Here is a 21240-nt window from a genome sequence, read left to right on the forward strand (position 1 = left end):
ATTCTCTATTTTAGTGCGGATCACGCGTGCGGGAGCTCATAGAGCACATAGCTACATTGATCTCCCGCATGAAAAATACAAGACAATTACAGTGCATCCGCACTGATCTGCAGCCCAAATCCGCGTTACAAATCCGCAGCAGATCTGATTTTCATGATGGACATGAGGCCTTAGTCAGAATTCTGTTTCTCTGTTACATTTTTGGAAAAGTGAACAAATTTAGGCCTAGTGTTGACGGTGCGCGCAGATTTTTCAATCGGATTTCCGCAACGACTGCACTGCGAGTCATCATAAAATTGATTTTTTTATTGCTTGTGGGATATTGCGGATTGCCTTTTTTTCTGCGTGGATGTACGCGGATGCACTGAGTATCATCTGCGCGGAAAAAATCCACAACCCCACTTTCTAGCCTTTTCCCACCTCCCAGATTGATTTGAACCTTCAAATCCACAGTGCATCCACAAATGTATTTGTGGATGCACTGCAGATTGCAAGTTCCCTTATAGATGAATAGAGCACATCCGCAAGTGATCTGTGATGAAATGGAGCATGCTGCAATTTATTATTCACGCATGGCATACACAAATCAAATAAAAACAAATCTGAAGGTGTTAAATGAAGTGTGGACTTCCAATGCTTACCGATAGGCGACTTGATTTGCACCCCTCGCACACGGGTGCCACGCACAGATTCCACAAATCAAATACGCTCGTGGACATTGGGCCTTAGGGTGCCTTGACACATTGTGGAAATGCTGTGGATTTGTTGCAGAATTTCCACACAGGCCAGTCTCACAGGACCGGATTAGAATTGTAGATTCTGCGATCACCATTCGCGCAGACGATCAGCGGTAAAACGCGGCTGTTAAAAGGCTTATACTTTCAAAGTTTTCTTAACACCTGCTGATATGAATTGCTCTATTTTCACTTACAAACGAAAGAGAGATCCAACTCATTTGTGTGACCCTGGCCTTAGGCTTACAGTAAAAAAACATATCAATCATGTTTATTTAATTTATGCAATCATTTACATGAGAAATGGGAACAAGGTTTTTTTTTAAACTTTTAATATCTTTTTTACTTTATTCAACTTATTTTTGATTGTTTCTTTTAAGTCCCCATTGGGAACATGAACTTGCAATAGTATGATCATTTTCACAATATAGTGCAATACTTCAGTGTTGCAATATATTGTATTTTTAAGAATATTATATTAAGCTCTGCTTGTAGCGACTACTCACCTTATTTTTACCTTGAGTGGTCCTCAATGGCTTAATAAAACTGTGTCCAAAAGTCTGATAATTGATTAGAATACTGAAGCAATAAATATGCAGTTTTTCCAGCGAAGTGAAAAAAAATCTAGTGCCATTAAAATTTTTTCCACATTTTTTTCTGCTGGGCAAACTACCGGAAGCATAACATAACTAAATTGCTTATAGAGGAAAAAAATTGTTTGACATAAAACTGATAAAACTGATGATCAAGGTTACACCTAGGCCAGTTTCACATGGGTGTAAGCGAATTTACACGCGCATTTGCACTGCATATTTGCACAATAGGTGATGCATATTTGAGCGCATGTGTGTGCTTTACTCTACTTTTTGCATGCGCAAATCATACGCATTTGCGCATGCAAAAAAAGAGCAACCGTGTTCCCATTCATTGAAATATGCATCTGCAATGCGCAATGAATAATTATTAGTTAATTTCAATGATTTCTTTTACATAAGCATATTTTGTGCAAATTTGCATTTCATTTGCGAATATACACAGCATGCTCTATTTTCTTGTATATTTGCACATGAAAATAGCAGATATTGAACTAATTAACTTTATTGCCTATTGCAATCGATGGAAGCATGCATGCGTGTTTTTTTGTACGAGCAAAAAGTACAATAAAACATGAAGAAAGTGCAATGCCCAACACCTAAATACATGCGCAAATGCACATACGCCCGTGTGACACCGGACTTAAAGTGGTTTTTGAATTTACCAATATCACAGCATATGAACTGTATTTTGAAATCTAATGATTGGTAAATCCTTAGAAAGTGGTTTAAGTTATTCAAAATATCGAATTTAATGACCATTTGAGTTTACATTTAAATAGCAGAAGCCTTTCAAGCACTGTGCTGTTTATATATCTCTTCCCCCAATTAAATTAATAACCGCCACTAAACCTAAGCTTTAGGCTTGTATAAAAATGTGCAACTATGTACTTTAGTAATGGAGACTAGGCCAACATGTTCAGTGTCATCATTTAATGTTCTAATAGGTGGTACATTAAAATGTGATCTCTTAGCACTCATTTAGGGAACTGGATGGCATTAGTGGTGTTTTTGCACATAGTCATCACTGTGGATGTGATACTGACATAGATCATTATGTATGTATTTTCACTGCCATATAAAACATCAGTACTGAAAAGCATTATATGTTCTGCGCTACATTAGCTATGTTTGCTAAAATGTATAGAATGCAGATAAAATAGAATAGCTTTTTTTGATGTTAGGCTGAGTGCACACGGCTCGGAACCCCACAGCGGAATCCGAGCCTGTGCCTTGCCGGTGACATCTGCGTATCTGTCCGGATTCTTCATAATCTGAATTGCGGATGTGCCAGCCGGAGGTAGGCGATGATGTGGATTCCGCGACCTTTCCGCAATGATGATTGCGGAAGGGCCGCAGATCGAATGGCTTTCATTGACTTCAATTGAAGCCGTCCACACGGAATCCATGCTGAAATGGGACATGCTGCTCGTGGACAGGGAAAAGTGATTTTGAATAGCATGTTTATGGGCAGTATTTCCTGCGAAATCTGGAGGTGGACCCCTGCTCCAGATTCCGCAATGCAAATACGCCTGTATGCATTCGGTCTTAAATAGTTCACATTCATTTGTTCTGATATATATATACTGCAGAAACAGAAAATACACAGGGATTGTAACCATGCAGACACATAACTCTACATGGCAGCTGTTACAAAACAGTATTTTCTTTTTAATCAAGACTATTTACAAAGTTTCCTCGTGCTTCTTATATTAGACACATTGGAGCAATAAAACAGGTGGTTGTAAGAGTGGGTTCACACACAAAAGTTTTCATGGCAGTTTTTGATGTATTTTTGCCAGAAGTGGATCCAGCCGGAAACAGAAGTATAAGTTCTGCCTTTATCTTTCCCATTCCTTTTGAATCCAAGAGTGACTGTGGCTCAAAAACTGTATGAGAGACTGCCACAAAAACCTGTATGTTAATATACTCTACACGTGGACATATGACAACATCCCATGTAATATAGCACTTGTACCACTGAAATGTCTGTTCTTTTGTCCTGTTGCTTTCAGGGTGCTGGTTGCACTGCTCTTGTTGTAGCTGTCGTTGCAAGAAAGCTAGAACTTACCAAAGCAGAGAAACATGTCCACAATTTCATGATGGATACACAGCTCACTAAAAGAGTAAGTAAGCAATGCTCATTCTTGTATTATATGAATGCAAAGAGTTTGGAAATCAGTAAAGATATGCATCCACGAATATAGGCAGTGCCCACAAAAATTCCAGAACGTATGCCAAACCCATGCTGCCTTCCTCTAAGTCTCCTTTTAGACAAACCAATTCTCATTTGAAGGAGCGAGTGACGTCATCGCTAGCTCATTTGCTCTCGTTCAGCCTGTTTAGACATGCAGACACATCATTGACTCGTTCTAATGAGCATCATTCAGTATCGTTAGTATTTCACATTAAGCGAATGGGAAAGACTGAACGAGCGCTGTTTAAATTGGACGATAAGTGAACGAGCCAACAATGATTTTTATGTTTGCATCAAATGAACCACGAACAAAAAGCAAATGATTACCTTCAGTCGTTGGCTTCCATTTAAACCAAACAATTATCGTTCACCTTTGTTCGTTTGAAACAGAAAATCAGGGAGAGTGCCTCACACGTAGTCAATTTTCTAAAGTTGATAAATGAGTCAAAATCAACTTACCCGGTGTCAGGCGGGATGCTTGCAATAATACCCCGCCTGCACCTCAAGTCCAGGTGTGCTTTTAAACTCACAGTTCGAGAGGTTTCTTCCACTAATCCAACTTCTTGGAGAGCTGCAAAGTTTCAGGGTGCCCCCATTTAAAAAAAAAAATAAAAAGATGGGTGGAAAAGCTAAATATAAAAGAAAAAAAAACCTTTTTCCCTTTGCGCTTCAAAGGATCCACCTCTATAATCCGCTGGAGGTAATTTTCAAGTAGTTTAATTTACATCCAAATAAGATACAACTTCTATTAAAAAACAATAGAGCCCTCTAAATAAAGGGAAAAGTGTTATGAAACGCATTTCGGCATCATCAGATGCCTTTATCAAGCATATCAAACACAGAAACAACCTAGATTCATATAGTCAATAAACATACTGCATTATAGAAGACATCTGTAGTACATTCCAGCGTGGGACGCCGATTCAGGGCCAGGAAATAGCAGGTCATTTCCGGCCACCTCATCCGGATACTGCTGGAACGCAACCAGCGTTCCATAGTCCCGGTCACATGATCGCCGGCTATGAGTCAGCTGATTCCCTCAGGGAATACTATGTCAACTTAACTTGAAGAATATCTTAAAACTTGTCTGACTTCTACAGTATTTTGTTTTCTATGTCTATATACAGTGGTGCATTTCTCCTTTTTTTAATATGAAAAAAAGGTTTGGTACATTGTTAGCCAGTAGAGTAAAGGGTGATTCTTCTTAGTAAGAGAAACCAAGTAATCTTGTAGATATGATACCTTTTAATGACTAAAAAAAATACATGATGTTGCAGCAAGCTTTCGGGAAATCGCCCCCTTCCTCAGGCCATGAATGAAACTAGTTTGGATGGCACAGAATTATAACATAAAGATGCACAGGGAAGGGGAACAACCCCCTTGATCTAAATAAATGTTCATACACATAAATTTGAGACTTGAAAAAACAGAAATACAGTGTGAGCAGTGAGACAAATACTAAATCAGACCACTGAGCTGAGGAATGTGACAATTTTATGATGCCTCTTATCTCTAATAAATATAGAAGAGGATAAAAGAAGATGGAAATACTACCTGAGCAGCAGCACCTATTGGATGGAAACATTCTTACAGTCAATTTCAGAATTTTTATCCCAATCATTTTTCGTTTTTCTCATAAAAATTCAAAAATTGATTGTAAGTATGTTTCCAACCAATAGGTGGTACTGCTGAGGTAGTATTTCCATCTTCTATCCTCTTCTATATGTCACATTCCTTAGCTCAGTGGACTGATTTAGTATCTGTCTCTCTGCTAACACTGTGTTGTGTTTTTTTAAGTCTCAAATTTCTGTGTGTGAACATTGATTTAGTTCAAGAAGGGTGTCCTCCCCCTCCCCTCTGCATCTGTATGTTAGAATTATGTGCTATCCAAAATAGTTTCATTCATTGGCCTGAGGAAGAGGGTAATATCCCGAAAGCTTGCTGCAGCATCATGTATTTTTGTTAGCCATTAAAAGATATCATATCTACAAGATGACTTGGTTTCTCTTACTGAGAACAATCACACTCTGCTTACTTTGTAATGAAACTATTAAACTTACAGTACATCAATATGTATTTATTTCCCATTTGCTTAACTGCAATAACACAAGGGAAAAAATACATACAGGGTGCAGTAAAATACCAGTGATAGACCATAAGTATGTAATAATTCACCGTAAATTAACAATAAATCACTGTACAGCTATTGTGCTCTTGTTCGATAGAATTTTACACCTAGCTGTGTACAGTCAGTGAAATAGCAGATGACACTCTATGGTTCACAAATTATATTTTTGCAAGTGACCACAGGAAATGTAGGCATACGAGTTGTCACTTTTAAATTATCTTCTTTATTAATTGTCATTTTGTTGATTGACCCTGCTAACAAAATCATTGGTTTCTGAGAAGCTAATTCAAAGTTGACAACAAAAATGGCTGTACTTTCTGTTGTCATCTTTGCAAATATGGAGGAAAATCAATAAGAAAAAAATGCATAATTATAATTACCACACTGTGGCTACGACTTGATCCTCAGATTTACTAGCATATAGTCAGTGTGACTCAGTGGTTAGTACTGTTGCCTCACAGCGCTGGGGTTTTGGGGTCAGAGCCAACTAGGAGTAACATCCGAATGGAATTTGCATGTTCTGCCTTGCTTATGTGAGTTTGTTCCCTAAAACCTACTAATACATAAATTTAGAATTTAGATTGTGAGCCTCAATGTGGACAGGAACCAAAGTGATGATAAGATAGTACAACGCTGTGGAATACATATATGTTATATAAGTAAGTGAAAATACATTTGAAAATGTAATATTTTAAGCGGAAATCTTCTATAAAGTAAGCCCTGCAGGCAGAGGAGTTCCCTCCACAGATGTAACATTTAATTACTATCCATTCAGGCAGAATGTTTATTCTTTGTCAGCTATAGTATACAATATTTTATAGTAGTATCAGTCAGTTGCCTGGTGCACGGGCACTAAAATAAAGTATACATTTCCGGCATGTTCTGCAGAAACCTATATAAATCTCTACAGTAATTGAATCACTTAATCTAATGATATTGCTGCTTTGGTCTTTCCTGTAAGTATTATTTCAGTGCATCTTTCCTGGATAATGCATTTTGCGCAGCATAACATAAAGTGCATTACCATTAATGTGAAGTGAAGTTTGCTACTGGAGTCTAAAATCCCTGGGTTACAGTGGCACAGATTGGTAGACAGCTTGCAGGAACAGAAATATCAAGGAAGTACTTATTTACATATTTAAATGTAAGAAGCTTTAATTCAATTCTTAAAGGGGTTCTATCATCAGAATTTCAGTTACTAAGGTGCCATTATAGTACTACATGCCTCATAGAACAGAACCTGGACATACTGTATGTGTGTAATTAAAAGCAGAATATTTGTTGCAGCAGAAACTTACTTTTATATTCTCCCTCAATAACCTTGACTGCACTTAAAGGGATTTTGTCATCAGAATTTCCATTACTAAGGTGCCACCATAGAGCTACCTGCCAGATGTAACATAACCTGGACATATGTGTATAAAAAAAGCAGAATATTTATTTTAGCAGAAACTTACTTTTATATTCTTCCACGCTGTATGGTAATTGATCCACCTGGAGTCACGGAGGCGGGCCGCAAGAGCCACAAGTCACAGCTTCCACTAAATATGTGTGCCCCTTTCACAGTTCTGCTGCTTCCCCCAGCCAGTGACGACAGCGCAAGTTGCAATGAAATTCTTTGCTTGCACTGTGGACCTGGGCCCCACACCTCAACTTCAGTGGTGCACATCCAATTCCTGCTGGGGAAGAGGGCCGCACAGCACAAGTGCAGTATTTCACAGTGGCTTGTACTGACATCAGTAGCAGGGGGAGGCGGCTGAGCCATGTAGGGGCAATGCATAATTAGTGGAAGCTGTGACTCGGAGCTCATGCGGGCTACCTCTAAATCTCTATTTGCACACAACGATTATTGTTAAAAATTTGTTAAAATGATGGCTTTTGAGTGATTGTTGGGTGTAAACGCTTCCATTTTTCACTCTTCTGCTGAACAATGATTTTTAGCTGAGTATACAATTCATCGTTCAGCCATAGAGAGATAGCAGGGACCCCACGCTGTGTTCTCCATGGGAACAGCTAATTACATTGTATTCAGCTGACAGCCCGTGGCAGCCCGTGCGAAGACAATTCAGCTATGTGCAAAGTCCAAACAACATGCTGGGATGTGCAAACAGCTGTTGGAGTCTCATTATCAGCTTCATTTGCATGTAAAAGTGCTAATGGGCATTAGTGACCATTAGTACTTTATTCAAAATAATCACTAGAACTGTCAATCTTTCAATTATTTGAAAGATTGTCTTTGCGTGTAAACGGGCCTTAAGACTCAAGGTGGGTCAATTACCATACAAAGCGGAAGAATAGAAAAGCAAGTTTCTGCTGAGAAACTTGCTTTTCTATTCTTCCGCTTTGTATGGTAATTGACCTACCTTGAGTCTTAAGGCCCGTTTACACGCAAAGACAATCTTTCAAATAATTGTATATGTTCTGTAACACGTAGTAGGCAGCACTATGGTGGCACCTTAGTAATGGAAATTCCGATGAAAAAATCCTCTTAAGTGTAGTAAAGATTATTGTTGAATGTGATTCTTCCTAGTAAGAGAAACCAAGTAATCTTATAGATATGATACCTTTTAGAGAATTATTGTTGTGGCTGGACAAGTTTTCCACTTAAAGAGAACCAGTTATCATGTTTTTCCTAATTAATAAACATAGTGGGGCAGTATGGTCACTCTAGATAATGTTATGGGCTACCATTTACCATTTCATCAATTGCTTTATTGAAGCCCAAACCATTTCCCGATGCCAGTGTATTTTTTGATAGAAGGGATGAGACAAATACAGAAGTAAAGTGTTAGCACATATGGTTTAAGAAGAAACAAATAGGTCAATCTTACAAAAGCGATAGAGGAGTGTAAAACATGTTTTCTGTAACTTTCACCCATGTTCTACAGAATTCAGATTTTACCCATAAAGTATATTTTGATTTTAACTTTGAAATGTGTTTTGTTTTTAAATCTCCATAAATATCTAAATTTAAAAAAACAACGGAACTCTCTCTATTGGCCAACATTTTCTCTTGTTCACAAAGGGAACAGAGTCAGGAGTTATTGCCTTGTCATGAAACGACTGCTAATTATTATCATAAAAGGTAATACCTCTATTAAAAAGCTGGAGGCAGAGACAATAGAATAACATCTGTGACAATAAGTTATGAGGACAGTTTAACTCCTTCCCCCGCCCACTTCCATGTAACAGAGCAGATCCACAATAATGTCCTATGTAAGTCAGTAAATCATTTTCTGACTTTAGATGGTTTTATACAGATCAAGTATTAGCCGAAAAATCAATCAGTTGAGCGATCTTGACTGACAGCTGTCCCGTGTTAACACTGGACCTGACAGGATACTGAACGAGAAATTGCTCATTAGTTGCTAATCACTTCATATTAGATCAGCAAAATGAAGCGACTAGTGAGCAAGTTCTCACTCTGTTTTAAACAGGTGGTTATTCATCTTTGAATGACTTCCTGTTCACAGTCATTGGAGGCAGGCGGACAGAAAAGATTTCTAGCTTGCTCCACCTCCATTCAATGAACGACTATTGATCCATTGTGAAAGCACTGGAAAGATAGCCATCCCTTATAAAGCCACCTTTAGTGTGCTTTTAACTTAGGCATATAATTTGCCCATGGTAACAAGTGCCCACTGACAATGGACATGGGCAGATTATATCATTGGTAAGGGGCCAAGCTATTGTTATTACGATACTTTGTCGCATTTCTTCAGCAGCTCATTTCCTTGTTTACAAGAGATTGTGCTGCCAATGAACAAGCAGTTTTATGCTGGGACAAAAGCCAATGAACGAGTGCTTTGCCTTGCAGCTGGTAATGTGTATATTCACATGGAGACATGGATCCATGATTGGGAATACAAACGATCAGGTTAATGTTCATGCCCAATGTTTGGTCCACGTAAAAGGGCCTAAATAGGTTGCCCCATGAAAACAAGTCATTCCCTATAGACAGGAAAGGGGATACCTTGCTGATCAGAGAGGGTCTAACAAGTGGGAACAGATGCCCGAAGCATCCTGCTGTGAAGACAGCTATGATCACACATGCACACATTCATTTCAATAGACCTGTCAGAAATAGTCAAGTTCAAGCACTCAGCTATCTCCAGCAGTGTTATTGAAGTGAGCGCAGTGGCATTGTGCATATCCATCTGCCATTGCCTTTACTGCAGAATGCTCTGGATCTCTATTCTCATAATTGGTGGAGGTGCTAGTGGCCAGACTCTAACATATCAGGAAGTTACCCCAAATCCAGTAGATAGCAGATAATTTCTTTTCGTGGGGTTTCTTAATGTATATCTAGGAGACTGTTGTAAAAAAATATTAGAAATGTTCTAAAAAAATGATATCACTCATAATACTGTACAGAAATTAATAGAATCAGAAAATGAAAACACATAATAAAATTTTAGATTTTTAATTAGCTGAAAACATAAGGTAATAGATTCCCTTCTAAGGAGCATTAGTAAAAAATTGCTAGTTGGAATGACTAATTACTAACTATTACTAATGTAATAGTTTGAATTAAGCTACTTTGAATTGCAGAAATGATTAGGATATCTTACAGCAAATTAATCATGGAACATCAAAACGTGAAGGTCAAGGCAAGAGAATGGCTCGAATGAGCTTTGACATGCTGAATGGATATTCTTTCGACTAGCGACCTGCTGCAATGAGATGAGGATCAGACACTGTTAATAACAACTGGAACCCGGTATTGAGTTTTTGAAGACATTCAAATTGTTTGAGTAGAAAATTGAGTGCCCTGGCGAATATTGTGGTGATAGTCATTATTTTAACATCAATAGTTTCAGGCAGTTTCACCCAGCAATGATTTGTAGGCATTAGGTAAAAAGCAACTTCTCCACTGGCCATTGATTTTCGTTATGTAATGATTCTTTTAAAGCGTTTAGGTAAAATTCCTACGAAAAATTAAATAACTTGCATTAATTAATGTTCAGCCACAAAATAACTGAAAGAATAGAAAAAGCATTATGGGTTATGTAGGAATGTATTATTGGCTTTGTAATAGTTTATTAAAGGGGTTTTCTGAGACTTTCAAAAAGGTGGGTGATGGCAGGGAATGGAACAAAATAGCAAATTATGCTCACTGGTCAAAAGCCCCACAGCTGCTCTGTTTCCCACACTGCAGTACCTGAAGTTCCTGCAGTGGTCACATTCCATTCATCATTCATGTGACCACCATAGCTAATCACTGGCCTCATCAGTCACGTGACTTTCATGCACACATGACCTTTGAAGCCAGTGATTAGCTGCATCAGTCATGTGAATGATGAACAGCATGTGATCGCTGCAGGGCTTTCCAGGAGATCAGAGTGGGAGATAAACGGTCAGTTGCTGCATTTTCTTCCATTCTCTACCATTAGACAAATTTTTAAAAGCCTTGGAAAAACTCCTTTACTGCACACCAGTTGTTCCCCTCTGCCAGGTAGGTACTGTATGTAACATGTTATTTATCTGTTTCTGGGATAACTCCCATCACAACTATTACAACTAGAAGGGACTCAAAGTGATCCGGGCTTCATGCATAAAACTTCATAGGTCTATAACCAACCACTATAGCCATAATACACTTGGCTTGGCCTAATAAATTGTACCTTAGAGCACCTAATGTACACTTGTAATTTCATTTGCTAAACTTTCACTTTAAGTACTGTTATCACTGAATGAGGTTCCATGGGATTCTCTAGCCATGAGTCTTCAGGCATTACTCCAACACCTAAGTGGTCAGTCTGACCAAAATCTGACCAGAGACATATGTAATTCAGAAATAGACATTTATAATTTTAGAGGATTTTCCATTTTATATAATTAAATAAGAAAGGGAGTTGGTGGTCATAAGATATGCTCTATAATAATCATTTATAAGTTAGCAATTGGAAAACATACTTTTTATGCATTAGGAATGCCGCAGTCTATGAGTATCCCAGGCTACTACAGTATATAAATCCTAAATACATTATATTAGTCATTCTTATTTGAAGCTGGGATTTTAGTTATTGTATGTGAGGGAGTTAAGCGGTTGTCAGTGACATTATGTTAACCCTGCAGCTACTAGCCATTTTTCAAGTTTTCGTTTTCATTTTTCTAAGAAAGACTCCTTCCATCCACAAAGTATCACTCTTAAAGGTGTTGTCCCAACAAAAAATATTGTTTTTTGTTTGCTCCAGCACATAGTTCCCAATATTTTTATAAGTTTCAAAATATCTCAAAATATTTCAGAAATAATAGCTGGGAAAGGGGACTTACTATTTGTATAGCACCAACTTATTCTGCAGCGCTTTCAGGTAACTTCTTTATTTTTACCCCCCAGTAAGCTGGGTAATCATTTTACCGAACTCGGGAGGATGCAAGGCTGAGTCAACCTTGAGCTGGATATCTGAACCATATGGGGATTGAACTCGCAACCTTCAGGTCGTGAGCAAGAGCTTAGGACTGCATTCTGCTGCCTTAACACTTTGCACCACACAAGGGCCATATCTCAACATATTGCAAAAATAATATTAGAATAGTGCCATCTGCTGTTTTTATTGAAGATCCTTTCTATGTCCCCTCCACCCCAGTAAATGTTTCAAAGGGGTCAGTAAACAAGACTAAGCAATTATGATTACTTTTGAACAACTACTGAGATGGACGCAGACTAGAAACAGCCAGTAGCGCTATGCTAACATTAGTCCTGCAATATTTGGAGATCTGGACATCTTTTAAAGAAGTGTAAATACAAAAAAAGGTTTATAAATATGTGCTGGACTTAATTATAAATAATATAATTTGTGGGACAGCCCTTTTAACCTACCCACACACTTAAAGGCTGCCTGCAGAGGGGACCCAACTCAAGTGCCTGCAGGGACCAGCGCGTACTCACCCGCGCTCGCGGCTCCAGCTGTTTGATGTGCCGGCTTGCCGAGCAGCTGGCGCATGGGCAGACCGGAGCCGGCGGCGGGTGAGTGACGTTTCTGTGTGGGGCTCTGCGAGCCCCGCACAGAAATAGAACATTCCGCGGTTTGTTTGCCGCGCGTAATTTCGCGCGGCCAAACCACGGCCGTCTGCATAGGATTGCGTTTGTTAACGCAATCCTATGCAGGCTTCCAGTGGCGGAAATCCCACAGGAAATCCCGCCGCGAATTTCTGCTCATGTGCAGGCGCCCAAAGAGGTTTTCCAGGATTGTAAAAAATGACCATTGTCCATGCAGTCTGTGAGAAACCCATCTTAGAATGTAACTAGAACAAACTAAATGCACCTTTAGACCAGATGGAAGGCAGGGCAGGGTTCAGAGCTTAACACAACACTGTCCATTTCTGTCAGGCTGACTAGCACTAAGCCTGACAGGAAGGAACAAAAGTCTGGTATTAGACTTGCCCCCACCTGCAGCCCTATACCCTCTATAGCTGTCCGAGTTACATTCTAAGATGTAGAATTTTGACCAACTTTTATCATATGCATATGGGCATCTTGAGACTTGACATTGTATAAACTTACTTTGCCCTGCTCCCAAACCCCCTACATCTCAAGTTCGAATTTGTCCTTCAACTTTTCAGGACATCTCTATTGGAACTAGATCTTTGTATGACAACTTTCACGACTGATGTACTGGATATTTTAATCTCTCTCCCAACATTTCCAGAACTTCTTCCCTCTTCCTTTGCAGGACATCTTCTCCATTCATGCTCTACATACTAAGATAGTTACAAAAGTCAAAAAAGAACAAAGGTCTATCAAGTTTAACTGTATTGATCCATAGGAAGACGTAAATTGTAATATGCATTGTCTCATATTAGGGTGAAAATTTCTTATCGCCTTAATCAGAATAGATCAATAACCCTTTATCTACTAAATATGACTTAGAATATTATTTCTTTCAAGAAAGGCACTAAGGACACTTTAGAAGCATTCAAAAGACAAGAAGGCCGGTCTGTGCTGTTAGCAAAACTTTACTTCCTTTTTTCGGTTGCTGATTGGTCATAATACATCTGTTAAAGGCAACCGTCATTAAGAGTTACGATAAGGTCAGAGGCAGCTTGATCTCTTCATAATCAGTAAGTGAAGCACTTATTGTATGTGTTGCACACTCAATATCGTGAATTCTCTTTATTCTCTTTCCTGGTCATGATAAAGATGTAGAATGGATGTTGCTTTCACCACTAGGGCATCTGCGTCTCTGAACAGGAGATTGCAGGATTTGTGACCAGACCCAATAACGCGTTGGAGTTCAAATGTGTTTGGGAAATCTTGCACATGAGTATAATATATTTGCTACAGAGATGTAGTGAGAATATTTGATAATCTCATCCTACAGAAGTCAGTAACCTCAGGTTTTGTCCAGAAGCTGCCTATGAGGCAAAACTTACAAGTTCATAAACCTCATAGTGTTTTAATAGGGTTTTGTTTGTTTTCTCCACAGGTGAAAAATGCAGCAGCTAATGTTCTCAGGGAAACATGGTTAATTTACAAAAACACAAAACTGGTCAAAAAGATAGACCATGCAAGAGTAAGGAAACATCAGCGCAAATTCTTACAGGCTATCCACCAGTAAGTGATTTAGTTCTCGTTTTATTTGTATGAATTCTCTAGGGACTTTAACTTGCTTTTTTTTTTAAATAAATGACAGTTGTGAAAGTTAATGACCTTTTATATGGATGAGGTCATTATCCTAGACATTGTGATACAGAAGCGCTTGCTGACTGGAGACAAAAATCAGTAGGTCTTTTAGTGTCTGATATGCGCAAAATTTTGCCACTTGCATGAGGTGACTGGGACCTTCCATTGTATAGGGTGTCCTTCTTTCTGGAGGCCCAGAACAGTCAGTTAGAATTCCAAGACTAATGAACACATTTTAATTAAATTTGTTCAAAACATAGCTTACTCAGTGAGAATTAGGAACCCATCATAATATTTTGGTCAAGTACTCCTTAACTGGACTGCTACTGTTCATATGGCAGCAGTCACTTGCAAGGGAGACAGAATGACTAGTCTGAGCAGCAAACTCTGTTTCCTCACTCGGCACACCATGCCACACTGACAGCCACGTTTTGCTTCAGTCATGTAGTCAATAGGAACCTGTACTGCCTCCTGAAGGGGAACAATTACTGGAATAAGCCACAAACTATCCAGGAATTGAAAAAGGGAAAAAGGAATTCAAAGGAAAAAGATGGTATATTAATAGATGACAGACTGAACATGAGTCAATAATGTGATGCAGCAGCAAGAAGGGCAAACACAATTCTGGGATGTATTAACAGAAGCATAGAGTCTAGATCACATGAGGTCATTATTCCCCTCTACTCTTCCTTAGTCAGACCTCATCTGGAATACTTTGTACAGTTTTGGCAACCCCAATTTAGACATAGACAAACTGGAGCAAGTCCAGGATGATGAGTGGTCTGCAACTCATGTCCTATGAGGAACGGTTAAAGGATCTGGCAATGTTTAGATTGCAAAAAAAGAAGGCTGAGAGGAGACCTAATAGCTGTCTACAAATATTTGAAGTGCTGTTACAGTGCAGAGGAATCAACCCTATTCTCATTTGCACAAGGAAAGACTAGAAGCAATGGGATGAAACTGAAAAGGAGGAGACACCGATTAGATATTAGAAAAAACACTTTCTGACAGTGAGGGTGATCAATAAGTGGAACAGGTTGCCCTGGGAGGTGGTGAGTTCTTCTTCAATGTAAGTCTTCAAACAAAGGCCAGACAGACATCTGTCTGGGATGATTTAATGAATCCTGCATTGAGCAGGCAGTTGGACCCAATGACCCTGGAGGTCTGTTCCAAGTCGACCATTCTATGATTCTATGATCATACAAAAAATGCTGCAAAAACGCCGGGCATACTTACCAAAGCATTTAGCAATAAGGAGTGTTGGGTTCAGGCATGCTTGACCAGCATATGTTATGAGAAGTTCCTGATTCTCATTGAGTAAGGGATGTTTTGACTAAGCTTCATTAATGTGTGTCCTTTAGTCTTGAAGTTATAGACGATTTTTCCAAGCCTCCAGTAAATGGTACACCTTGTATTAAAACCTTCCAAGAGTGACATAAAAGGTCAAACTTTACATATCGGGCTCCAAAAAAATGCAATGATTTCTGATGCCCACTTCTAGAGAAACAGGTTCTCACGTGAACTGACATTCTCTATTGATTTATTCTGTTTAAGAAATTAAATAAGTCATGTTTTTAAGATTGCTTTCCAGTTGTTAGAAGTTGATGTTATTTTTAGTCTTCAACAGTTCTAGAATCCTGAAACATCCAGACATAAAAGGATTCTTATAATTAATGTTTCACCTGTTTTGATGTAAGATAGAGATCCTACTTAATTGAAATTACACAAGTATTTTCAGTCAGAGTGAGTTGTTATGAGTTTGGCAAGTTTTCTTCAATCCCGTACTTTGAAAAGAGCAGCCTCTAGAATACATTCTAGTGTTATTAGTATAGGATATGATGTACATTTATAGACTCAACCTTTGCATACTGAGAGTGTAATGTTAATTCTCCTCAAAGGAAGTATTACTGGTTACAGAACAGCTCTAGGGTATTGCTCATCACTAGTACAGTATTAAAGTAATGCCAGTGACATATTCGCAATATGTAGATAAGTGGATATAAACATAAAAGCACATTTCCATTTTGCATATTTTGGCACTATCTCTTAAACTTAAACAAACTACCAATATTTTAATTTGAGTCACAAAAAATAATCCAAAAATAAATTGCAGCAAAAGAACATATCACCGAAAGGGCGTTACTATTATAATATAACTTGATCATCATTATCCTTGCTGCAGTACTAAAACTGGTCAGACACATTAGTTAGAAATCAGGCAAATGGACCATTTTGGCGGTTTTGGCCAGTTGATTTGTATAAACCTCTGACACCCAACATAATTATGCAGAATAGTTGGCTAGTCATAGATTTTCTTAAACATTAGTTATTTGCTATGGAATACATATTGTTGGCCGACCATATCTGATTGCTAGTTGACATATGTACATTATTTATGTTTTGTTTACATTGCATAGTAATTGCCTGAAATGTTATTACAAGCATGACCCTTATGTATGACCATACTTATGTTGTCCGGTGGAACAGAGAGGGCGCAGAACCATAAAATGTAATAAGTATAGTCACCAACCCCGAATATCCTAGCCCCCCATGTAGCATTCAAAGTGTATACCTAAAGTTTTGGTAGGGTGCTTTTATACAAGCAGAATATTTCTGATATCCGCACCTAAAGACGCAGAAAATTCGACACCAAAAGTTGGATACAACTGTATACAACAGTTTACATTATAGTGAAATCTCTGCACTCATACGGCAGGACTGTGTGTGTGTCTTCCAATCATTCAGGATTCAGACAGTCTTTGCTAGGTTTCCCTAGGTTTTTACACATTATTTCTAAAATTCAGACTAGATCATAGAAATGCCATTGGAAATGATCTGTGATAACCAGTTTTCAGGACTGGTGATCCATCTTTGCAGATTGGTTAAACCCAAATAATGTATACAACTAGTTTATATGTGATGCATGAAGCATTTGCCAATCTGGGTTTATTAGAGTCTCAGTTTTGGGGTATGTGAAAAGTGTAATAATGATATTTTTGTAACATTAAATAATGAAAAATATTTGCTGAATTTTTATTATTATGTAGAATAATGAGTAATTGAAAGTGGTTCTCTGGCAGTAGAAACATAAAGATGCAGTAACTGAGTGGTAACCATGTCTTCAAGGACATAGCTAAAGTCACATGGGCCCTGGCGCAAAAGTTTTGCTTGGACCCCCCCCCCCCCTCCCCCCACCAGCAAATATGCATCTCCTCTTCAGGCCACCAACCACGGCTTGTGCATGATGACTTTTAGCTGCACTGTTGGGTCCCTTAAGTGACCCATCAATGAAGCACTAGCAGTGAAAGGCGTCGCTGGAGTCTTAAAACATGATATGCACCCACATACATATCGATGACACAATATACGGCAGCTCGGCTCTAGTGTACCTCTAAATAATGCAGTCATCAAATACTCAGATACCAGTTCTACACAGTAATAGTGATTACAATGCAGTTACCTCCTGTAACAACAGGTGACATTTCTTCTGATTGCCGTCCATTTTTATTTTCTTAATCTGAATGAAAACAATTTTTTCCAGCCACAACTTGTCTCTGCACACACTGCCTATTAGAGATGAGCAAGCATACTCGCTAAGGGCAATTGCTCGAGCAAGCATTGCCCTTAGCGAGTACCTGCCAGCTCGAGAGAAAAGGTTCGGCTGTCGGCGCGGGTGACAGGTGAGTTGCGGCAGTGAGCAGGGGGAGCAGGGGGGAGAGAGGGAGAGAGAGATCTCTCCTCCGTTCCTCCCCGCTCTCGCCCGCAGCTCCCTGCCCGCCGCCGGCAGCCGAACCTTTTGTCTCGAGCGGGCAGGTACTCGCTAAGGGCAATGCTCACTCGAGCAATTGCCCTTAGCGAGTATGCTCGCTCATCACTACTGCCTATCCTTCTGCTACCATTAGCTATCTCAGTGCCCCATATACAGTATTAGTACCCCTGCTTGTGCATCATAAAGTAATGGTGCCTCCATTTTGTAGTAATTACCCGAATCAATGTGCCCACAACAAAATAATAATGCCTCTTTATGTCTCACAGTTATAGTGCCTTTCTTGGTGACCCTGCACAGTGATATTCTCCCTTTGGGCCATAAAGTGATACTACTCCCTTAGTGCACCACAGTTAAATTGGGCCTTTAGTTTCCTGCACAAAGTAATAGTGCCCCCTTTGTACCTTCTTTAAGGTAATAGTGTCCTAGTTGCTCTGTTGTGCCCCCCACAAGGTAACATTACTCCCTCTATGCCTCCGATAAAATAACAGTGCCTTCATTGTGCCTTTCACAAGTTGACAGTTTGCCCTTTCGGTAATAATGCCCTCTTGTGCCTTACAGAATGTAATAGTGCCCTTTTTGTGCCCCAACAAATGTCCCCTTACGGCTCCTTTTATGCTCTCATGAATAATGTCCCTCTTATGCCCTCCACAAAGTAATAAAGTGCCTTTTGTTTCTCCCCTGCGCACACACAAAGTAATGGCTTGTTCACACTTGCGGTAATTATTTCTGTTGTTTTTGGAACAGAGAAATAGAAATAAAACAGGGTTAAACATTGCAGGTTTTCCACCCATTTAAAAAAAACAATTTTGAATGGTAATCACCACAAAAGTTACTGTGAACAAGCTCTACTACTACCTTCCCCATCATCCCCACACTGAGTTACAGCTTCAGAAGGAGTACTTCACTACCAATTTATTTAATAGCAATTGACTCAGCAAAGTTGCTATTAAAAGGGGAACTGGGCACAAAATAGAAATTCTGAAAATGCAGAAATCTGGGAGTTACTTGTAAATAATGGCAAGTAGATGCAGGAATGTGAACAATTTATTGGTCCGTGTAAAAGGGGGCCTATGTAATTGCAGATGGGGGATATATATTAATATGTGAATTCAAGCACACTTTTTGTGTATACGTTTTTCCGTTTTTGTGAATTACACATCAGCTCACTGTAATGTATTATTTTTCCTTATTGACCTGTGCTTGAATAAGATATTAGCCAGGTGTTACACCTTTTGTTTCCAGACATGTTTACACTTTCCCTGTTTACATTTTATTACCATTGATTCATCTTTGTAAATGGAAGGTTTTGCCCATAGGGAAGAAGTGTAACCTATGGGGACATGAGCAACACTGATCTTTTATTTTGGCTAGCTGTAGGACAGGGAAGAGCAGGAGAAACACAGATAGATGAGTTGGTGTAAATAAAGCAGTACTTTATCGTGCTGTAGAATTGTTGGTCAGTGCAGCTCAGTTCTGGAAGTTAGAAGCAGGTGCTGGGGGCGGGGCTGCACACATACAGCCTGCACAGCTAATTTGCATAGCGCACTAAACAGACACGCCCCTAAAGTCCAGAATACAAACAATAACTGGGCTCTCCTGGGGTCTATGTGCCTTTTGATGATGACCATTAAGGGGCTTTATTTCCCCCTTTACTATGTAAAAAAAAATTACACATGTTGTATCACTGCATTTATAATAACCAAGAGAAAAAGTTGTTACATTATTTAACCCACACAGTGCATGTCATTTAAAAAACACAAAAAACATAGCTAATTTTGCATATATCCCCTTGCTTAAAAACAGAATAGAAAATGATCAAACCATCGCATGGATCAACAAACGGTACCATTGAAAATTACAACTCATCCCGCACACAAAAAAAAGAAAACCCTATACAGCACCATTGACAAATAGGAAAGATGTTTGTGGTCTTTGATTGCAATGATAAAATTTTTTTTAAAGAAGCATGAAAAAGTTGCAAAAAAAAAAGCAATCAATTTGGTTTTGGTGTAATCGTACTGGCCTGCATAATGGATTTAACATATTATTTATACTGCAAGGTGAACGCCGTTAAAAGTTTAAAAAAAACATGCCAGAATTGCTGATTTTGTTAGGGCTCCTTCACACTTGCATTTTTCTTGCGTGTTTTTTTCACGCGATATCGCTGCGTTTTTTTTTCACGAGACTGTCAATGGAACTTTCTAATGTTAAAAACGTATCACAAGTTTGTGCTTTGCAATTTTTGTGCGATGCGCTTTTAACATTAGAAAGTCCCATTGACAATCGCGTGAAAAAAAACGCAGCGATATCGTGTGAAAAAAACACGCCAGAAAAATGCAAGTGTGCAGGAGCCCTAAATCTTGCCTCTAGAAAAAAAGAATAAAAAGCATTAAAAATGTTAAATGTTCCCAAAAATTGGATAAATGAAGACTAGAGTACATCCTACAAAAAATAAGCCCGCATAGAGCTCAGTCAATGGAAAAATAAAAATGTTATGGCTCTTGGAATGCGGCGACACAAAAGCAAATCTTTAAAAATAAGTGTTTTATGTGTACAAAAATAAATACTTCACTCAGTACAGTGTAAAAAAACAAAATCCTCGGCCATTTAGCCACTAACGAATACACATATAGCATCCCTTGCTGCAAGCTCCCAGGTCTATCGCCGAACACTGACTGGTACAGTGGATGTGAATTACTAAGCAATTTGTGAGCAAACTCATTGTTCGCTCGCGCTAACGATACATCGCTCAGTGTAAAAGCCCCCTTAAACAGCTACTCTGCCACAATAGTAGCTGCAATGCTAGAGTTCACATAGCTACTTGAGAAATATTTATATGCTCCCAGAAAACCACTTTAATAAAGGTAACTCTAGCAAAAGAGAAAAATATACTTATCCAAAAAGTGTAGTTTCTAAGTTTACCTTCTTACAGTTTATTTTAAACAGGTTTCCCTTTGTTTGTCTTGTTTTTATCTTATTTTTTCAACAAAATGAAAATAGAGCTCGGAAGTAAGTTACACTGTATCGGCTGCTGTTTCAAACTATTGAAGACTTTTTACAACTGCATGCCAAGAACTGATTATTACTCTCCAGATCATTAACTTTGCTGCTTGAGAGGGTGCCAGCCCCTCATGATGGGCTGCTGTCCTATCAATCACATATGAGTTATTGATATGATTGCTGTCATTGGATC

The 21240-nt window shown here is 38.8% G+C and overlaps 1 protein-coding gene across 1 annotated transcript in view; it reads left to right on the forward strand.

Moving 5' to 3' along the window:
- Positions 1-21240, forward strand: part of KCNN2 (potassium calcium-activated channel subfamily N member 2) — a 181973-nt gene that overhangs the window by 136112 nt on the left and 24621 nt on the right. The window contains exons 5-6 of the mRNA XM_066601907.1: positions 3343-3453; positions 14082-14209. Of these exons, the coding sequence (XP_066458004.1) occupies positions 3343-3453; positions 14082-14209 (239 nt within the window). The remainder of the gene's footprint in view (positions 1-3342; positions 3454-14081; positions 14210-21240) is intronic.

This window comes from Eleutherodactylus coqui, chromosome 5, assembly GCF_035609145.1.
Source record: "Eleutherodactylus coqui strain aEleCoq1 chromosome 5, aEleCoq1.hap1, whole genome shotgun sequence".
In the NCBI taxonomy this organism is placed as follows: Eukaryota; Metazoa; Chordata; class Amphibia; order Anura; family Eleutherodactylidae; genus Eleutherodactylus; species Eleutherodactylus coqui.